Source organism: Balaenoptera acutorostrata, chromosome 11 (assembly GCF_949987535.1).
Source record: "Balaenoptera acutorostrata chromosome 11, mBalAcu1.1, whole genome shotgun sequence".
Lineage (NCBI taxonomy): Eukaryota > Metazoa > Chordata > Mammalia > Artiodactyla > Balaenopteridae > Balaenoptera > Balaenoptera acutorostrata.
In genome coordinates, this window is record NC_080074.1 from 73106316 (window position 1) to 73127838 (window position 21523).

General features: G+C 37.0%; 1 protein-coding gene across 1 annotated transcript in view; it reads right to left on the bottom strand.

Moving 5' to 3' along the window:
• Positions 1-1253: 1253 nt before the first annotated feature.
• PDZRN4 (PDZ domain containing ring finger 4) overlaps positions 1254-21523 on the bottom strand; it is a 367624-nt gene continuing 347354 nt past the window's right edge. Inside the window, exons 6-10 of the mRNA XM_057556787.1 lie at positions 20145-20243; positions 17550-17612; positions 10660-10761; positions 6509-6625; positions 1254-2929 (exon numbers count right to left, since the gene is read on the bottom strand). Of these exons, the coding sequence (XP_057412770.1) occupies positions 1442-2929; positions 6509-6625; positions 10660-10761; positions 17550-17612; positions 20145-20243 (1869 nt within the window). The 3' untranslated portion in view covers positions 1254-1441. The remainder of the gene's footprint in view (positions 2930-6508; positions 6626-10659; positions 10762-17549; positions 17613-20144; positions 20244-21523) is intronic.

Genomic DNA, 21523 nt, shown 5'->3' on the forward strand with positions numbered 1-21523 from the left:
AGGATGAACTAAATAAATGCACGTAGAGCTGTGGACTGAGCTGTGTCACCTTCCCCCAACAAATTCATATGTTGAAGCTCTAACCCTTAATGTGATGGTAGTTGGAAATGGGGCCTTTGGGTGGTAATCAGGTTTAGATGAGGTCATGAGGGTGAGACCCTCATGATGGGATTAGTGGCCTTAAAAGAAGTGACACCAGAGAGCTTTTTTCTCTTTTTCTCTCTACCATGTGAGGACACAGCAAGGAGGCCATGAGCAAAACAGGAATAGAGCCCTCATCAGGGAGCTGAATCAGTTGGTGCCTTGATTTTGGACTTCCAGACTCGAGAGCTGTGAGAAATTCCTGTTGTTTAAGCCACACAGTGTATGGTATGTTGTTATGGTAATTTGAGCTGACTAATACAGTGTCCTTACAAACAATCTCAGATACTTCACTGATCTTCTCTGTCCATGTCATCCCCTAAATTGTTCTTGGCTTTTCCTTACGTGGGTGGCAGTCAAGGAGAGCATGAACTCATACTTATTGAATGCTTAGTCAGCATCTGTTAGATGCTCTATACACATTATCTAACTTAATCCTGGTAAGAATATGGGACACAATAATCTGTGGGAAGTATTTCAGGGCAATTTCTTGAAAAAAAAGGGATAGAAAATGTATGCATTTTACAATCCACAATTAGGAGTCTTCTAAATGGTATACATATATAACTAATTTATATCTGGTAACCACAGTGAACAATGGAAATAAAACACTCCTTGATAGCTTTTCTCAGGGATAATCAATAATTTATTTCTCTTTTATTGTCACAATTACCACAACTATCTAGCTACATGACCAATGTCACTACATACCACAGAAAGATTGTCCACCTACACTTTACTGAGACAAAGACAACGGCCATTTATGTGTTAAATGTACAACGGGATGTTAAAAAGAGGTGGCTTTTATGTCTAAGACAAGATGTGGCACATGATTTATCAACAGGTTTGATTTCATATGTATTATGCCAAGAAGCAAGCAGAGAAATGTTTTGGCATTGAGTTGTTATTAAAGTAGAAAATAAGTAAACTAGAGAAATAAATCCAGATCTACAATAGATACATTAAAATAGGAAATTAATTAGCTCCTCAGTATTTTTGTTTTTTTTGTTTTCTTTCCTTTTGTTTGTTTTTATATATAAATGAGTAATACGAATATATCACAAGTTAAAGAAAAATCTCAGCCAAAATGAAGGTACCAGTATATGAAAAACAAATGAAAAATTAGCAGGTATTTTTGCTTACAAAAAATTTAAACTATAAAGAGTCACAAAATATATATAAAAACGCCACATTGAACGAGGCAAGCATCCTCTACCCAAACTGGTAGCACCCTCTGAAAGTCAGCTGCCTTCCATCCATTCGGTCATACCGTGGTGACTGACAAAAAGGCATTAGGGACTCATGTGCCATCAGGGGACTTGGCCCCATGGGTCATCAGTTCTTGGATTGTCATCCAGTTGTCCAAAATTTTCTTGTTTCTCTTCTTCATCATCTTTTTGTGACTCAGTTCAATGATGTTGACCTCCTTCTTGCCCTCGCTGCCGCTCTGAGGACTCTCCTTGAGACACTCCAACCGGCTCCGCATCATGAACTCTCGGCGGCGCCGCTGCTCTTTGGCCCGCACCAGGTGTTGCTTCCTCTCCTCTTTGCTCCAGTAGCGCCCCATTTTCATCTCACTCATGGTGTCATCATCCGTCGTCATGCCACTCCGCTCCTCCTTGATCTTTAAGGCACGCTCCTTCAGAATGCGGTCCCTCACGGGTCTCTTGGTGATGTACCGTGTCCCGTCACTCCTGATTTTCACCTTCCATTCCATTTTGGGTTCTGAGCACTTCTGAGACTCCTTGCACACGCTCACCAAGCTGAGCTGACTCTGAGCGAACTCGACTGCGGACTTCTGTTGAATTAACTGCATGTAGCTTTGATAATGCCGGGCATGTGCTGGGATGTTTGCATATCTATAGGAGGAGCTGTGGTAAGGAGAGAGGTAAGGGATGTGTTCACCGCTGGTCTTCTCTGGATCAGAAAGCTTGCTGCTTTCTGAAGTCTTCTTCTCTTTGCCTTCAACGCTGCAACCTTGTTCAGTGGTTTTGGCTTTGGTTGACTCTTTACTACTCTGTCCAGAAGAGGACTGATTGGCTGCCATTGTGCTTCTCAGGTTTTTCTTATTGGTGAGGTTGATCATTCTTGGAAGGGAACTGTCAGGGGAACGGTCCACAGTGAGTGGAGTGCTTCTGCAGCTTTCAGCTGTGTTGTAAGCACTAGAACTGTCTTTGTCTGACTTTTCTGGGTGTTCGAGGATGTCATCTAGTTTTCCCCTCTGTGTATCTATGCTGGTGTTATAATTTCGGAATCCTCCATCGTGCAATGCCCAGATGTCTCCATACTGGTCTGTCACTTTCCGGAGCCTGTGAGCCTGCATGATATTTTGGCACTCAAGTTCAATGTTTCTTAGTTCTTCATTAAGCAACTGTAGTTCGTGCTCCACTCCTTCTCGTCCCCCTTGATTGCATTCTATTGTGCTGCTTGAGTAATACAGGTCATACTCTCCATGCTTCCGAATCTTGCATTTGAGCTCCAAGAGCTGCCGAAACCTTTCACACTCCTCATCTTGGTTGCCAATACAGTCTGAGTCAATGTATTCACCAGACACGAAGCTCTCATTACACTGAAGTTCAATGCTTCCCAGAGTGTCTTGGCTTTGCCCCAGCTCTCTCTTGCTCTTCAAAGATGTGCCATTGGGATCCTCGGCTGCATTCTCCTGCTCTGAGCTCTCATCGTTCCGCAAGCTTTCATCTGTGCGCCCCACTCCACTGTCCTTCTCATGGTTGTTGGATGAAGATGTTGCCGTGTCTGTTGTGCCCTCTTCTTCTTCTTGTTTTTTTGGCTAAGAAAATAAAGTTGAGAGAAGAAAGAAAGCTAATTATTTTGAAAAACACCAATTGTTGGAAAACTTGCTTGAAAAAACAGAGCTTCTTGGCAAAAGTGCAGTTCCTAAAAAGCTGCCCTGATTTTGGTATCCATAACACTTTTAGAAATAAAGGCAATTAGCTCATGGCAGCTTTTTATACTTGAATATAAAGAAAACAAAAGCTGCTTGAATATGGCTATGCTACTCACTTGAGGATAAATAAAACAGGACACATTTAAATAAGTGATTCTTGTCTTAAGGTTTTCTCTTAGTTGGGAAACTGGAGGGAAGGTGTGTAAATGAGGACTTTATGAGTTTCTGTGGTGATAACACACAAAAGGATGAGTAAGAGAGAGTGCCGAAATAGTCTTCAGAAATAGGAAGGCCTAGAGTTCAGAAGCCACATCATCTTGTTACTATTTTCTTTTTCCTGAACTTTTCTCAAGTTCAGAGGAGACTTCATTGGATCTAGTAATACACTGATAATGATAAGCCAAACATCACAAAATTTCAGGAATAGGTTCGTTACTGGAGCCCAGGACCTTCCATCTATAGATGAGGAAACTTAATCCCAGATGGATGTAGCTTCTTAGGCTAGAGGTCTAGGGGGCCAATGCCATCCCCCAGGACCAGGATTTCTTACATGTCCAAGATGCTGTATTCTTTCATACAGGTACTTTGACCTCAGTGCATCTCCAAATCACGTTGCTCAAAAGCAACAGTAATGTCTTCGGACTCACTTGGGTTACTTTAAAAGATCTTTCTACTCTTAACCAGTAATTTCCTTCAGAGGTGAGTTTTATTCTACTGAGAGTAAAATGACGGTTCCCCTGAAAATCTGAGCAGCACTGATTGCCAGACATGGGCATAATGTCAAAAAACATATTTTGAGATAGGTATGTAAATATATGTGAACTTCACTCCCTGGTAATTTTTGGCTCTTCATGCATAACAATTAACTGTCACTGCCCTAGGAAAGTGCACATCTAATTGTTTCTCTTTGAATAGGGTAAAGTTACTCTTTCTTCCACCACTTCTCTTATAAAAGTCTACATGGCAGTTTCTAGATTGTATTCTCCTTATGTCTAAGTTTACTCACTATTTTATATATATATATATATATTTTTTTTTTCCTTTAGCAGGAAATTATATAATTAAATATAATTAAGCTTGTTAGTGTCAAAGAAGGACAGAATGGGTGATAAAAGGTAAAACAGGTCTGGAAGATTAAGATAATTGTTGTTTTCTTCCACCTAAGTAATGGCAGAACAAAGTGTAATGAACTGGGGGGAGAACATGAGCAGGTATCATGTTATTCTAGGATTCTCCATCTTTCCCTAAAATATTTTTCCTAATTTCTTAAGAACATACTGAGATTGATTTAAAATGTCTTATTGATAAAAAATAATATTATACATAAGTAACTGTAACTAACAATGGAAAGCTTGATACATCCCTATGTCCCTTGCTATAAGGTGACAACAGCATCAAATGTGGTGACATCTGCACACTGTGCCATAAAACTCCCAGAGGATATTATTGATATTGGACATTTGAGTTTATATACCATATAACTTACATTTATATTTTTTCTCCTATCTAATGGTAGGCTGAAAAAATACAGGAAGGCAGTATTTTTTCTTATTTTTCATACAATATATGATACAGACAAATTAATTAGCAAAATATGTGTTAACAACAGTTACAGGACCAAGGACAGCATGTGAAGTAAACCTTCAGATGGATATGTATTTTAGTTTTTAAATATGGATATGCAATTTTTAATTGAATTTCCCTTTCTTTTGTCACTGGTTTATGAGCACATGTGAAGACAGTTTTCTATTCTCAAACCTAGAATTCCTGGTTTCTGATATAATGCTACTCTATAATTTATCATTTCCCTATGGAATTATTATAGTGACAGGCAATGTTTCTACCAAGGCATTTCTAATGTAGTATTATTGTTTATAAGGGCAAAGGATTTTTAAAGGTTTCTGTACTTCTCATCATTTTTCAGTCTCATCGTGAAGAAAAATTTCTACACAATGAAAATCTCACCTCAGGGACATCTTGTGTTACCTCAAAAGACCTAGCATTTGTATTACATCTGATGAGTAGGCAACATCTGACACCATATCACTTCACCTGGACAGGATTTCTCCCTTCTTTCTTTATTCCAACATCCTCCTGTCAATTTTGTATCAGGTCACATTTTTTATCTAAGACAGAAAAAGCCTGGAGCAAGGACTTTCTTGCTTGTAACCAGCAGCTGCCACCAAAAAATATCTTTATTTGTGGCCAGTGTTGAAGTCATACATTAAAATTTCAACCTGTCCTCTTTATATTGAAAAGCAATTGCTACATTGCTGTAGCAGCATTGCTTTTGAGCATGAACTATTGTTTGTGAAGTGGCCACTGAGCATCCATGGTGAGCACAGAGTGTAGCACACATGGCTTTGTCAACTGTAGTTTGCAACCTAATAATTTATTAGCATATACACATGAGCACGCATGCACAGACACACACATGCGCACACACACACCTCTGTTATGGGATGCCAGCATGTCAATGCATCTCATCATTCAGTTTGGTAAAGTGATAGGATTTTTATGTTTTATATTCCTAAGCCTAACTGCCAGGATTTTTTTTTTTTTTAATTACCTTTTAGGGTGAGTTAAGAATTAATGTTGAGAATAGGATGATAATTAAACAAATAAGCAGACTGACAGCGGAAGTGTTAATAAGATTATATCAGGCAAATGAATGAAATGAATCTGACATAAAAAAATCTAGGCTATATTGATCTTGATTTTATCTAGTAGAAAAACAACAACAACAAAAATGAAAAGAATCCTAAGACTCGGTTTGCCACAAACCACACTGTGATCTTTCACTAGTTATGAATTACTTAAAGGCAGGGACTTTGCTCATTTTCTTTGTATTCTCAGGATCAAACATGGTACTTGAAACATATTAGGGGCTGAGAATTTTTTGTTGAATGAATATATGACCTTAAGACAGAATGATGTCAATAATCTCAAGTTGAACTACTCTTAATTCAGGAGTATAAAGGTGTAATCATGATACCAAATACCCAAATAAGGTTGATGGCTTACATCATGTCATCATCTTCCTAAAGCTGCCTAAATATTCAAATACATACATTAATATTTTAAAATACAAAATTACTTTTTTGGGGGGGAGGGGTTACCTCATGAGATATAGTTTATCTCTAGCTGGTATATTGAGAAGCAACATGCATTTTTACTATTAAATTTCCGAATTAGGTTGAACAGTACCTGGGTCAGCATTTGAATACTACTGTACTCTCCACAATGGCCCCTAAGCTTCCCAAAGTAGAAATATTCTTAATAGAAAAAAATTGTATTTATTCCCTCTTGCTTCATTTGAGATGATCATTTGCTTTCAAAAATTATCGTCACAGAGATGTTTGGTCAAACTCTTTGATTTTGTTTTTTTATTCCATTTATGGTTACACATTTAAAAAAGAACTAGCATCATTTCAAATGCTGGAGTTCAGATTGTGGCCCTACCTGCTCCACCTCACCGGCAGTGCGCTGCATTGCTTCATTATGCTGTTCTTCCAACATCGACAAGTTTAACTCCTCTAAATATTCATTCCTTTCATCTTCCAGCCAGCCTTCATCCAGCTGCAAAAGAATACATTAGTACATTACATTCGGTTAGTGAGAACTCAAGCTAAAATAGGGTAAACTTAAATGGTGACGCCTGACCAGTTCCTTTTATCATAATGATTCTCTTCAAAATACCAGCCTCCTATAGTTCACCTCTCAGAAGGAAGAAAAGGTGATAAAAAAAAATTGGACTCATGCCTTTTATCCTTCCCTGAAACAGAGCTACAGATTTTCTCTCATAACTGAGTAGACCTCACAGCACAGAACATCACCGTCTTCCAAAGTGTATGAAAAGCATCCTGCATAATCCACAGCTGTCATGCTCATTACTCCCAACTGTCCCCGTGTTAAAGAACTGCAGTGGTACTAATAGGGCTATGAGACAATCGGGCCTTTTTCCTTAACAACACCCCCACAAAGCAACTCCACACAAAGCACCCCCCACCAACACACACACACACTGATGCTACCCTCATTCTGCTTTTTTATTTTTAGGCGGCTGACTTTCAAGTTAACAAGATGGCTGCTTGCCACAAATACGGACAACATTTATTTCATCTGAAAAAAAAAAAAAGGAAAATTCTAAGTTACTCTCAATAGAGAGCGATGCTGTGCCATGACTATTGTGATTCGTTTCTCAGACCCAATTCCAAGGAAAAAGACCTTAAATGTTGCATGTAAGGGTGGGGGAGCCGTGTGAAGCGTGCAGGGTTTTCTTTGTGGGTGCTGAAGGTAGGTATTCTTGTGGCAGTCTTACACAAACTAAACCAAACAAATCCTTTTGGCTTCTCAATACAAAAGGAAGTGGAAAACTGGTGGTTACCTTGCTAATATGATAAGTGTTGACAGTCAATTTAGATAATTTGCCTCAAAGTGGGTTTTTGGAGCTGGATTACATAAATTAGCTGTCTATGCTGATGATTGAATTAACTGAATTATTGTCAAAGCTCCCCTTTACTCTGTGTTACAAAGAAACAGCAGCTTTCTAGTGAGTCAAAATTGACAACGGTGGGAGATGTTTTCACCACCGGACAAATGGGTAAGCACCAAACACAAAAAATAAGCTTGTCTTTAAGAGAACTGAACTTCTAAAACTTAAAAACAAACGAACCTGAGAGGACATTAAATTGCACCAGAAGAGGCATTAGTGTCTATGTATCACATTCATTAAATGAAGGCAATCATAGGTTTCTTTTCATTTACTAAAGGCTACCTAGACCTTAAATTATTTCAAACTTGACTGGGCCAAAAGCATCAATGCATTTATTCATCCTCATTTATGTCACTGTGGCCTGAATAACTTGACCAAGTTCCACCCCAGTGACTTTGATATGCAGATGAGCTATGAAGATTAAGCTGACTAAAAATTTAAATTCAGTCCAATTCATAATTGTCCAAGTTTTACATTTTTTAATCCCTTTTAAGTTTCATGAAGCTGCAAATGCCAGACTCCAAAAGAAATTACTTAAAGCTAGAAATGTTTATTTTTTATAAGCACAGCAAGGACTTTTTCTTTAATCAGGTCAAAACAAAATATCTGCCAACACTGATACAGTGAATGATGGAACAGAGTCTTTTGAAATTGAAATGAAGGGATGGGGAAGACAAGGAGAACAAATTATAGAAATTAATGCTTTCCTATAACTCTTTTCTTATTAACTAACCCCACAGATCCCTGAGTTGCCATGTGTAGTTAGTGTGTGTCTACTTTGATTAAGGCTTCCCTCTAGGCTGGAGGAATACACAGCACACTAAGTCAGGAGAGATTCTTCTGGCTCACCTCCCTTCCCTGTCGCATTTCCCTTCCCCCTACACACACATTCATGGCAGTCTGAGTTCAGTGCTGTGGCAGAGACAGAATTTTCCCTTGAGTTGAGCCATGGGAAAAGGGGGACTGTCATAATTATACAGGGGGATCTGTCTGCACAGTAGAGGCTCACATGTGGCATTTCAGAGAAAGAAGCAACCTGCACTGTCTCAAAAGTTCTCTACAGTTCTTACAAGAGTCCTCTCTGCCCCAGTGTCCCAAGGGGAATAGGACCGAATAGCAATATCTTTAATGGTCTCAGGAAGAAAATGGGCAGAAAATGAAAGTAAGTTGACAGGGAATGAAAGAAATAAGTTATTTAAAAATATTACACGGTTGCACAGTACTGCCCCCAGCAACTCTGATCATTTCCGAGAATGTAGAGAAAATTTGAAACATAAAAAAAAAAAAAAAAAAGGCTAGAGAAAGCACACTAAAACTTCTATACTCTCTCTAAATAAAATAAACATGCAAAAAATGCAATAAAGAGATATACTGAAACTGATGGGAAAATATGGCGATATAAATACAAGTTTATGTTGTTTTTGCCACCTTATAGCATGTATTGCTTAAATTACATTTTTAAATTATGGTATTAAAATGCATTTTCTTTCCTTATTTTTCTAGAAATCTGATTTTCTAAAGGCAATTAGCTGCCTTCCAGTGTCATGACAGCTTCTTCAGGATCAAGGGGCTAGGGCAGATCTTGATTTTGACAGACGGGATGATATGCTACAGAGTCAGACAACCATCTTTTATCAACTGTGGAAAGAAAGTCTTGTTTGAAAATTCATGCTCCAACATTGACTCTTGGGTCAGGAGTGTAACCAGATATTCAAAAACGCCAGTGGTTCTACCAAGCATATGTATGCCATCAAAGATTAACAGGATCTGGTTTTATGTTATTAATTTCTATTTTTTTCCACAGTATGTTATAGCTGTTATGTGGCATAGTAAAGGAAATGCTTTAATTCTAAATTAATGAGGTTCTCTAGCAGTTACATGGAAAGGGCAGGGAAACCACATTATAAAGTTGAAATATCTTTTCTACAGCAAGGATGACTATTGAGTACTCTTCAATTTACCATTAATTTCACTAATATGTATTTAGCCCCTTTATTCTGTTCTTTTTCAAGAAAATGGGGTCATTGAGATTAACCGGTTTGCAAAATTTCCAGGCAATTAGTGCAATTTCATATGTATTTTAATAATTCACTCCCACATAGACAGCGCAGCCAGTTATGGAGTTTCCTTTCCCACTCCTAGGACCTCAGGTGTGTAACTTTAGTTTGCCCTAGGCTATGGCAGGCTTTATGGGAAACATTCAGAATGGTCAAGGGCATAATGGAAATATATGCGGAAAGGGTGATCTTTTAAAACCACTATATTCAAGACAGGATTCGGCCTGACACTGAAATACACTTACTCAATGTAATTTATAGATAGTATGTAGTTATTGAGTCTGAAATATATCAGATCAATAACCTGAAAGACAAATGGTGATATAACCAACTTCACTCACTGAAGTTGGTTATCCAGCACTGACAGATGGATAGAATGGTGACAATGTAATGTCCTTTCTGCCTTGTGGTGGGGGATAAAAAGGATATAAAAAGAAGTACCAATAGTACTTTTCTTCCACCATTACCTCTCCTTTACTTTCATGACATCTCCCTCTGTAAATATATAAAAAAAATCTTTAAAAGCTCTCAATTTGTTTTTGTCACACTAAACTTGGAAAAAATTCATTTACTATACATGGAACTACACTGTACTACTTAAGGTATTTTATTTGATAAAGTTACTCTAAAAAGATTTAAGTTGATAGCTAGATATGCTAATGTTTCTCTCATTAGAGATTCTTTCAAGATACCTTAATATGCCAATTAAGTATTTTTAGATGAAAACCTAAAGCAAGGATCCACACAGAATTAAATATCATGTAAAGTCAATCATTTTTCATTTATGAATTAATTTAAATAACTGGCAAGTGGAAGGAGAGAGTAATGATTCAATTTTGTGTTCTTTTAAAAAAAATAAGATGTTTAGCTGCCTTCCTGTGAAGCAATATTAAGGAGTCTTTACTTATAATTGTTTTGATAAGGTTGGCCAGTTGGGAAAGATGACTCAATTATATTTTGTATGCCTGGTTTTACAAACATCCGTGGCACTGATCTGTTATAGAATAGCAGACAGTGAACCTAAAGTGCAGTCTCAAGACTTTTGCTCTCTCTGTTCTGACCTGACTCTCCGGCCTTGCGACCAGCAGCACGATTCTCCGGCACTCATCACTAGACAGCAGGGCCACCGCCGCCTCTTGATCCTGGACGTCTTCCCCATTTATCTAGAAAACAAATGAAAGTGGCGCATTAGTTTCCATTTCCACAATGCTGCACACAATAAATGGCAAATATCAGCTCATTTATGGTAAATGTATGGACATGAAGCTCACACAATGGGCTCGTCTTCAGCCCCTCAGTGGTAAGTGCCTTCACTCAATTACGCGCTTACTGTAAGAGCCGTATCGATCCCTGAAGGATGGCGGACATCAGAGGAAGCAGTTATGTTCATAAATGTCCAACCTGCGCCCTGGCAACATACATCTAGCAACACAATTAACCAGCCCCTGACAGGTGACGTTCATCTTTCTCCGCTCAGAGTAATGGAAGTGTCACTCTGAGATAATGGTGCTGGGGGAAGTAGGAACAGCAATACCACAACTGAAATCCGTCATCCTGCGCGCTTGCTGTGAGCCAATTAGCGAGCTGCCGCGTTATCTCTCACCGGGCGATGCTCCCGGGCTGCTTGCATTTTCATTTAATCATTTCGTATTTGCGTGTGGGTCTGACTCAGTTGCCCCAAATCACTCTCGGGATATCTTTCAGTGCTTAACTAATCAAACGAAGAACCAGTTCATCAGTAACATCGTCATCTACTCCAGCTCCTTTCTCGGCTCTATCCGCTTCCCTAAAACAACAAAACTAATGAAATATCTTAAGGCTCATCTCTTAAGTATACTTAAATAAAATTTTTTAAAAATTAACATAAAATAAAAAAAAAATTTTTTTAAATAAGAATGCTTACTGAAAGAAGCCAAGCTTGAGTAAACTTTTGATTAAAACAAAAGATTCTAGTGGTGTTTGAAATGTACCTTTTTCTTTTTTCTAAGTTCTACAGGGAAAATAAGGTTCCTAAAGTTTGTATTTTAAACTACATTTCATGTTCAAATGTATTTAGCTCTTATTGATACACTTTTTTCTTTGGATGTTTTAAATTTATTTTATTTTATTGATTGTTCAGTTCCATAGAGATGAGATTTTTGATCCATAACACATCATCAAAAATGTGGGAAGAAATTTCGATTGAAGAGGTCAAGTAATTCTATCTAAAATAACTATTAATTATTTCAGAAAGTGTGGCTGCATTGACCATTTTTTTCCAATAATTAATCTAACATCTTTCACTGTGAATTTCTGCTTAAAAGCATGAAGTAGACTCCTGACATTTTCTCCTTGTGGGTCTCTGGGATTCTGGCTGATTCATGAAGACAGACATAATTATCTGAAGACAAGCTCAGGAATCTCAACTGTGGACCATAATAAATGATGATCATTCCTAGAATCATATTTAGCACAAAGAAAGCAGACAATGATAGTCAAAGGGGGGGAAAAATCACACAACCTCATGCTGTATTTTCTTACTGTGATCAAATGAATAGCTCCTTAGTTTTTCACTTGTATGTGTGGACAGGAAATTCAGTTTTTATAACTTTTAAGTACATTCCCTTTTTTTTTTTTTTGGCAATTCTCAAATAAAATTCACTAAATTAGAAAATGAAAACTTTGATCCTAAACTGGGGACTAATGACCAAGAAGGATATGTTGTGGGGTTTTTTTTGGTAAATGTATACCTGAAAATTTTGTACTGAGTCCAAGGCCTTTTTTTCTTCAAATAAACATAAATTGGCAGTGATGGGTTCCACTACACCTCCCCCACCTCAATTGCGTGTAGTTTAAAAATAATGATTTCTTTCAGTTTTGAGGGCTTGTATCCATTTCATAGTAATTCTTAGTAGTATATCCGTGATGCATCTATTTGTCTATCAATTATGGACCTTATCGTTCATCTTCCCTCCATTGTAGGCATTGATCCTAAGGAGACTGAGTTGGATGATCTCACACAACTTAACCTTTTCTGTTGGAAATACAATTCTCACTACTACTTTTTCACTTGAGTATATGCATACTTCCAAATTCTTCATCTAAACTTTACTTACCATTAATCTAAACACTCTTCATTCATGTTAATGTTATTGTTCATTTCCTCTATTAAAATGCAGATAATAGTGCCTTTCTCAGAGGACTGTTATAGGATTAAAAGAGTTAATATATGTGAACAGTTTAAATAAGTGCCTGGTATACAGAAAGTGCTCAAGCTTGCACATATTACTGTTAATGCTATTGTTGTTATTATTATTACTATGATTATTTATATTTTAATCCCTCAGAAAGACTCTTTTCTTCTAAACAAAGCAAATATATTAAAATTCATGTGGGGGGCAGTGGTGGTGTGACGAATTGGGAGATTGGGATTGACATATGTACACTAATATGTATAAAATGGATAACTAATAAGAACCTGCTGTATAAAAATAAAATAAAATTCAAAAAAAATAAATAGAATAAAATTCATGCATAACATTGAAATCCATAGCAGGAAACATGGTTCTAGTTTAAAAGATATCTATCTCATATATATTTTTAATTTTTAGAGGGCCATCAAGAAACAATATGGCTGCGTTTGATTTCCTTTATAGTTGGTGTTCTTCTCTCTCCTCTGTGAACTCATACTACAAGAGCTATGGTCTCCAGTCCTGGCATTATGTTCTTATTTTGGGAGGACAGATCATACGTTGTAGAAACAGTTTTACATCCAGAATCATATGTGGAATGAAAGAAATATGCCACAGAATACTGGCATTAAAGTGTAATCTTTGTTTATTTTTCAAAATAAAGGCCACCTTAGCCACCTGGTTGGTAGATCCCGTTGTACTCGGGACATTACTTTGATACCCAGATTGATATTGAGGCAAAAAATGCAGCCATAGGTTTCATCAAAGATGCCTCTCAAGGAATGAAAAAGACTTGAGGAATGGAATCAGAGAGAGCTTTCCACCTTCATTTGCTCTTGTTCCTGAATGATGGCTCATAGCTACAGGATTGCTTGTGGGAAAGCAGCTTGCTGTGCCTGGAAACATCATGCAGACAGAAAGGCAAAGGATCCAGAAACAAGGGGAGGGCATAGATGAGAATTGGAGTCAGCACAATTTAATGGAAGACTTCCATTTCAAGAAAAGAGAGGGAAAGAGAGCAAGGAGGAAGGCAATATTTAACCTTTGTTATAAATGAGGAAAAACTGCTAGATAATATATCTGTTTCATTTTTTGTGCATGGTATATGCAAATATTAGTTTCAAAATGGGTATTTTCTTGGCTTAGGAGAGATTTGTGGCAATTATAAAGAGAAATCAGCCGAAATTCCACTTTAGGCCTAATCTCCTGTAAGGGTATATGAGTGTGTGTGTGTGTCTGTGTGTAAAACCCTAAAAGTCTAGAAATATATTTATATAGCTTTTTTTGCTTGAATATGCCAATTTTTAGGTTTCCTGTATCAGTGTACCATAGGCAGGTAGGCAACTACAGTTCTTGGCATTCAACCACCTATAGAATTTCTTATTTGAAAACCCAGGAATCTTAGGCAAGGGAAACAAGTTTTATTTCAAATGTGTTTATATTTCAGTGTGGAGAGAAAGAAGGTAAGTGAAGAATAGAAATACAGAGGTGAAAAGAACAGAAATAGGGGGAAAACAGTTATCCAAAGGGAAGAAAGTAAGAGTAGGAAGAAACGGTGAGGACCAGTTTAGGGCAGAGAAAGAAAGAGAGCTGATTAGAAATCTTATTGTTCCACTGTTTGAGCTTTTGCAGGGTTTTGTCAGGGAATAATCCTTAGAAACATGACTGACTTTTCTGGCCAACATGAGATTAGATTGCTTACATGGAATAGTATATGCCAAAGAGAATGTGAGACTAGAGCACTCTTTACTTTAGACGGCTGATCATGTATGTCTTTAATATTTCTCCTGACTCAGCACGGCAATTTTGTAAAAGAACTTCCCCATATTAATTCCTGGGAACACATCTGATACCACCAGTTTGTGGCAAAAGCACAGCAAATAGAACTGTCAAGCACTTGCAGAGAAAAAACACATGAGAGCTAGAATGTGTTCTCACGAAGGTGGATCATGGTTTCTCTTCTGCATGATCCCTACCTTCTAACAATATCGTGTGATTACCTGTGTGTGTGGTGCGATTAGGTGAGGTTCTCTGACAGGACCGTGGAGCGCTACACTTAGAAAATTTTAGCTACGCAATGAAGGCAGGACCATAGAAATACTCTACTTAGGTCATTGTGAACAGGAAATTAAAATCCCGATTGCTCTAATGAGATTCATTTAAATCAAAGCCAGCCAGGAAACTTAAAGGATGAGAAGAAATCCTCTCTTTCCCCCACTCTCATCTCCCTGGGAAAGGAGTCATTAATTGTTCATTACAGGGTATCCCATAATCTTCTTACCAGCCACACGGGAGCTATTTGTCTATCGGCACAATTTTGTCACAGTTTTCTTTTATATAATTTTACTATCACCATTAAGATTCTTTGTTTCCTGTGTGTGCAGATAGAATTGAATTCTAGGCTTTTTAATGTGACAGGTATTTATTCATTAGATGTGACGTATTTGTCACTAAACATAAACTAATCAGGCAGACCACAGCACTTTATCAATCCTGCTGTTGTTTTTTTCAATGAATCAAGTCCATTAAGGAATGCCTTATTACCCAGAAAATATCTTATCTGAAAACTTTACCTGCCTACGATATAGCCAAGAATAAGGAAGTGTCAAAATACATAGTGTGCATCTGTGGAAACATATGTACTTTATTTCTATCAAACTCTACCCACAGAACTAATAGACACCATTTTACTAACTGTATTTGTGTATCTAGCCTATGGGAGGTGGTGACCTGGAAACTAGGAAGTGAGCCAGTGAGTGCACAGTAGTGGGTACGGGGCGTGGTGAGTAGATGGTGACAGGAAGAAGTGACAGCTGGAAACAGCAAGAGGAAAATGACAAAACATAGACCCAATGCATCAGAAAAAGTAGCCAACTAGGGTCATTTAATATCAGGGCACACAATCTTCCAGATCTTTCAGCCATTGAGCATTTTACTCTATTACATATAGCATTGTGTGATGATTGCTGGGTGTGACGTGACTCTCAGCATCAAAGGAAGGTTGCATTCTTTTCAGTATATTTAATTGGAGATGTTAACAAAGTGAACAACACATTTAAAATGATTTCTAAATCAAAAACTCAATGAAATATTTTTGAAGCTTTCATTATCTGGATGACACATGCAGATGGTACCCCTTTTTATTAATGAGGATGTATAAGTATAGCTTTACTGCAGATTTTATTCTTCCATCTATCCTATCACTCTCTCTACTGAATACCCGTGTTTCATTCACTCGTTTACTCACATGAGTGTGAGAAAAACATTGAAAATATGGTAGCAAACAAGACTAAGTCTTGGTTTCTTGATTCACTTTTCCTGCCCCTGAGTTATCCAGTGATAGACACATCCCATTTTGTTTAACTACAGGTCAACACTTAGGGAGCTCATTAAAGTAGAAATTATGTATTCTTGAAGTTTTCTGAAGACTAGTGGGACCATAACCTCTAATTCATACTTCTATTCTTTCCTCATTGGAGCCTTAGTAGAGGGTCCTTGATGAAAAAGGAGTTCTGTGGCCTCTTGCTAGAGAAGGGAAGGGGTATGGAGAAGTGGTGTGATTCGATGAGTACCCCCACCCCCAAAGAAAGGAAAGAAGACCAGCAGAAGGCTGGGCAGAATAGCCCTCGTGTGGCACAACTTTCTCACAACAACGTCGCATTGTACTGTAATCATCTGCATAAGCAGCTGTCTTCCTAATTACATAGGGAATGCCCCAAAGGCTGCCATGGCATCTTGTCTATTTTTAAAGCCCTGGTTCCAGGTAGAGTGTTGAATCCAAATGTACTGAACTGAAAGAAACATTCGTTAGGGGTTCATATCTAGGAAGGAGAAATGGGAACAACAGATCTGTCATAACAACTAAAAGTTTTGCAGAATGTTTTAACAGTTTGTAGCCTCTTCATTTTGTCATTTGAGTCCTCCTTCCTGTCTTGCAGTTGTGATCTGCAGTGAAACTCAACCCCCAAGGACCTCTGTTCTTATTTTGGGTTAAACTGGACATAAGAGCTGGGGCGCTGTGTCTTCCTCCAGCCACCCTTTATGAGAAAGGACTCAGAAGGGATAGAGCAGGTCAAGGCAGATTTAGGATGGAAACTTTGGCTTTTGCAGTTTTTCCTGGTTTGGCAGGGAACTCTTTCCAGTCTACACACCCCCTATGAGGTGCTTACCATCTCTGTTTTTAAACTGAAACTCAGTCAGCCTCTATGTTTTCACATTCCGTCCTCCACATGTCCCCAGCAACTCATTTATAAATAATTAAGACTTCTTCAGACTTCTAAACTTTCATAGTAATGGAACACTGGGATCCCTGTTTACCTAATTTATTGTGGAAAAGGCAGCAATAACTGCTGCTGATGCTAGTAACAACAGCAGTTAATGCTTATTACTCACCATGCACTGTGTGCTAAGCACATCACATGCTTAATCATATCTAACCTTTGCAACAATATATTTTACTATTATCGTTCTTTAAGATGAGGAAACAGGCTTACAATGAGAGGTTAAGTAAAGTGCCCAAGTAAGTGATGGAGCTGGAAGCTGAAGTCGAGGTATCTGAGTCCAGAGATTATGCCTTACTCACTAATTATTAGTTACTAATCCTTCATAAATGGCACTATCCTTATTTTTAAAAAGGTTTAAATGATCACTTTTAGTTTTGTAGATGTTACTATGCAGAAACAAAGACAAATTATTTTCTCTAACATTTTTCAATGAACAAAATAAAATTAAAACTATTGGACAGAAAGTAGGAAATTAAAGGAAATAACCACACCACATACTTGCAAAATACGATCCCCTTCTCGAATCCGGCCATCTTTGGCAGCGATGCTGTTTGGATCTACCTGTAAGGGAGAGGACACACAGCTTCAAGTGGATATGCAGTATCCTCCCAGGAACTTAAAAATATGGTTTTAAAAAATGTTTTAAAGAACGTATTTCAAGTTTTTCTATTGATTTATAGAGTGCGTGCCAAATTTTTCTTCTGTCAACTGATTCTAAAAATGTAAATGAACTATTTTAGAATTAATTACAATAAAATTAAAGAGTACTAGAGCACATCTTGATTTGTAGACCACTTTTCTCTCCCTGCCACTCTATGTTTCTTCCTTCCTTTTATCCTTTCCCCCCTTTTTATTTTATTTTATATTATTTTTTTATATCTGTTCACTCATTTCTGTATCCCAACTGTCAGACATGGTCTTTAGCTGACATGATCCTCAGCTGATGTTAATACTAGGACCCAGGAAATTTACTTTCTGCTAGGGTGATTTTTAAATCCTGTCTTAGCTGTCTGAGAAAACCTGATAGCTATACTCTAAGTCCATACTTATTAAAGGGATTTCTGTGTTATGAGCACATTAATTTATAAAGAGATTTATAATCTATGTAGCTCAAGAAGTGAAAAAAAATCCTATCCATGTAGATTATTACTAGACACTACTTTACATATAGGGTGAAGTATATTAACTGTCACTTATTTTAGAATAAATAGATATTTAAAGCTCTATTAAGAGTTTATCAACATTTTAATGGGCCAAACTTCAGTGATGACTTACTGTTCACTGGGGGTTAATTCCATCTATCACATTTCACATGAAGGCTTCAAACCATTTATTGGAGCTTATTCTAGCAAAGCCTTTTTTTTTTTTTTTTTTTTAAGCAAAATATTTCAAGTGTAGGGTAAGGTTGATCCATCCTATCCAGATGTTAGATATTACTTTTTAATTAGGTGGTACCAGCCAATAAATGAGTTTTAAGTGATCAATCAAGAACAAAAGACACTATAATTACATGTAAGATGTATAGGGAAACATTTTTTCCAAATAATTTTGTTCTGCTCCTGTAGCTTTTTTATTATCCCTGAAAAGTAAAGTTCCAAAGCTGACATGTTTAAATAGTAAACAGAGATTTACTTGAAGGAAATAAGGGATGATTAATCAATTGTATCCTATTTAGAAGCCATTCACAATCTAAAACTTTGTCTTCAGAACAGTAATCAAACTAATATTAAAATTCTGCATTTGTACCTCCATACGTACTACAAAGGATAATGCTGCAGGTGTTTCCTTATACTTCCTCACCGTAAGCAGAGGGGTTATCATAGCTGTTTATTTAAAAGAAGTATATAAGTCAAGTATTCTCTGGAGATTTTTCCATAGTGAGAGCCAGTCCGTAGATTCTTTGGAAAAATGATACATTTATAGAGCTGCGTAGTTTTCTAAGTTCATTAATATTATCTCTGCCAGAGTCTAAACACCTCTATAAAAGTAATGTGATAAGCATTGTCATACTAAGTTTCTAGGTGAGGAAGCCGAAGCTCAGTAAGTTACGTAATGTTTTCAAAGTCATAGCCAAGAAACTTTGGAACAGCACAGAACAGCAATCAGTATTTACTTTGGGTTCATACACATACACATACATATATACATACATGGTTTCACACACATATATGTGTGTATACATACATATATGCAGGAGTTAGATAACATATCTATATTTACTTGTATGTACACATATGTATTTGCATGTATATGTGTAATTATAAATATGTTTGTATGTGTATGTATGTATATATCTCACACACACACACACATAATACCTTACTACTTCTTATAAAATGATTCTTTTGGGAGTTTCAAAAAATCACCTGTAATAATAAATTTTGCTTCACATTTTTTCAAAGTTATTAACACTGAGGGTATTTCACATTTACGTACCTCACTTTTTAAAATTGAATTATAGTTGATTTACAATGTTGTGTTAGTTTCTGGTGTACAGAAAAGTGATTCAGTTATACATGTATGTACATATTCTTTTTCATATTCTTTTCCACTGTGGCTTATTACAGGATATTGAATACAGTTCCCTGCGTAAGTACCTCACTTCTTGAAAGTGATTATGGGGCTGAATAAAACAAACCAATGGATGCACTTCTTGGATATGATATTTAAATTTATCAATTCTGTCAGCAGAGTAAAATATCTGATTATTGTGAATATTAGATTTAAAAGTCAATGCTATTGTTAACAGGACAGATAAAGGACACAGCAGGAACAGAAGGATAAATGTTTGCTAATCAAAAACTTTGCTCGGCTTCCTGCGTACTTAAGGGACTTTATTCAGATTTAGACAATGTTACAATTTTTGCACTTCTCCTTACTGGAATTCGGTGGTGAAAGCATCCACATTAAATAGGCTGATAATAATTCCATTACTTGGGCAACATAATTTACTTTCCTAATTGAAAGTGACAACTACTGGCACATGGCCAATTCTTCCCATTCCAGCCTCCCAAGGATTTTCTCATCGTGAGTCATTTCACTCCACTGCTCGCTGTCTGCCTCCCCTAACCTCTCCTCCATGGCATTTCTCACCTCGCTGACATAAATGCCGGTGTCTTCTTCATCATCCGTTCGGTAACAGACTGTCAGGCCCAGCTTCTCTTGACTGTTAACACGACACAACTCGACCTCCTGAGAGAAAAACACACACAGAACGACATTTATCTCAGAGAGAAATCAAATCCCGCAGCAGGATGGAGAACTCACTGATATTCTCTAGGCCATCCTGGGAAGTCTTCATAATTATTGCCCAACATCTGAAATTAACCCATGTTACCAGAATCCTCACAATTTACTCTCAACATGTATGTCTGTATATTCAGGCCAGTGTTTTAACTTTTCATTGTAAAGTTGGAGATGTGCAATGTTTTTGTATTAAATCATAAAACTTTACAAAACCACAAATGAAGTTTAAATAAAATATGTAGAAATCAAAAATGTGGAATCAAGAAAATATTTGAGAATGTTAAAGTAGGTAGCAAAATGTTTATGAAACTACTGAGAGTACTGTGTTTTTATTTGTATTTTAATAAAATAAAATAAAGTTCAAATAAAAAAAGACTAAACTGTACATCAATTCTTCTTTTGAGTTCTATACAACATTATAATAAGCAAGAGTTCTGTGTAGCTCAGGCCAAGGTTTTCTATTATCCTGTAGCAGCTCTCACCCTTGGAAAGAAATGGGTTCATCCAGGCTGTAGGGAGAGACATCAACAGTCATATGCGCAGAGGCAATGATTCAAAAATGCAGCAGTAAATGAACAAGGAAACACATTTACTGAAACACATGGCTAAGGGGCTTGAAATGTCGGTCCTTAGGTAATGTATATTGAATCTATTTCCTGATTTATATTCAGTAAAATAATAATAAATTTCAGTGTATTTCATTTTTATATAATGAAATAGACTTGTACTACTCTCAGAAGCAGATGACTTTTAGAATAAATTGCATAAGTCCAAGCACTGAAACACAAATTGGTGCTCTCATCATGGAGAACGTGTTCCTATTGGATGGAGCTTATAAGGACCTTTAGTAAAGAATCAGATGAAGAAGAACAGAATAGATTTAAACTGGAAATGAAATCTAGACCATCTTTCTAAAACTCAGGCTTTGTGGGAGTTACAAGTTTGTCTGTCTTGCTTAATGCTCTTTCTCTGGTTCAAGGAACAGGGGACTGTTCAGCGTGGGGACTCAGTTAATGCTGGTTGAAGGGTGATGGCTTTTATTTCAAAATATATCCTAGTGTTTATAACTTTTTGTAAAACAATAATTAAATAATACTTCCTCTTTAACTGGAGGTAGATTTTGTGTGTGTGTGTGTGTGTGTGTGTGTGTGTGTGTGCGCGTGTGCGCACATGTGTATGAATGAAGGGAATAAAGTTTGTTAATAAAGTATCCGTTTAACTGTATA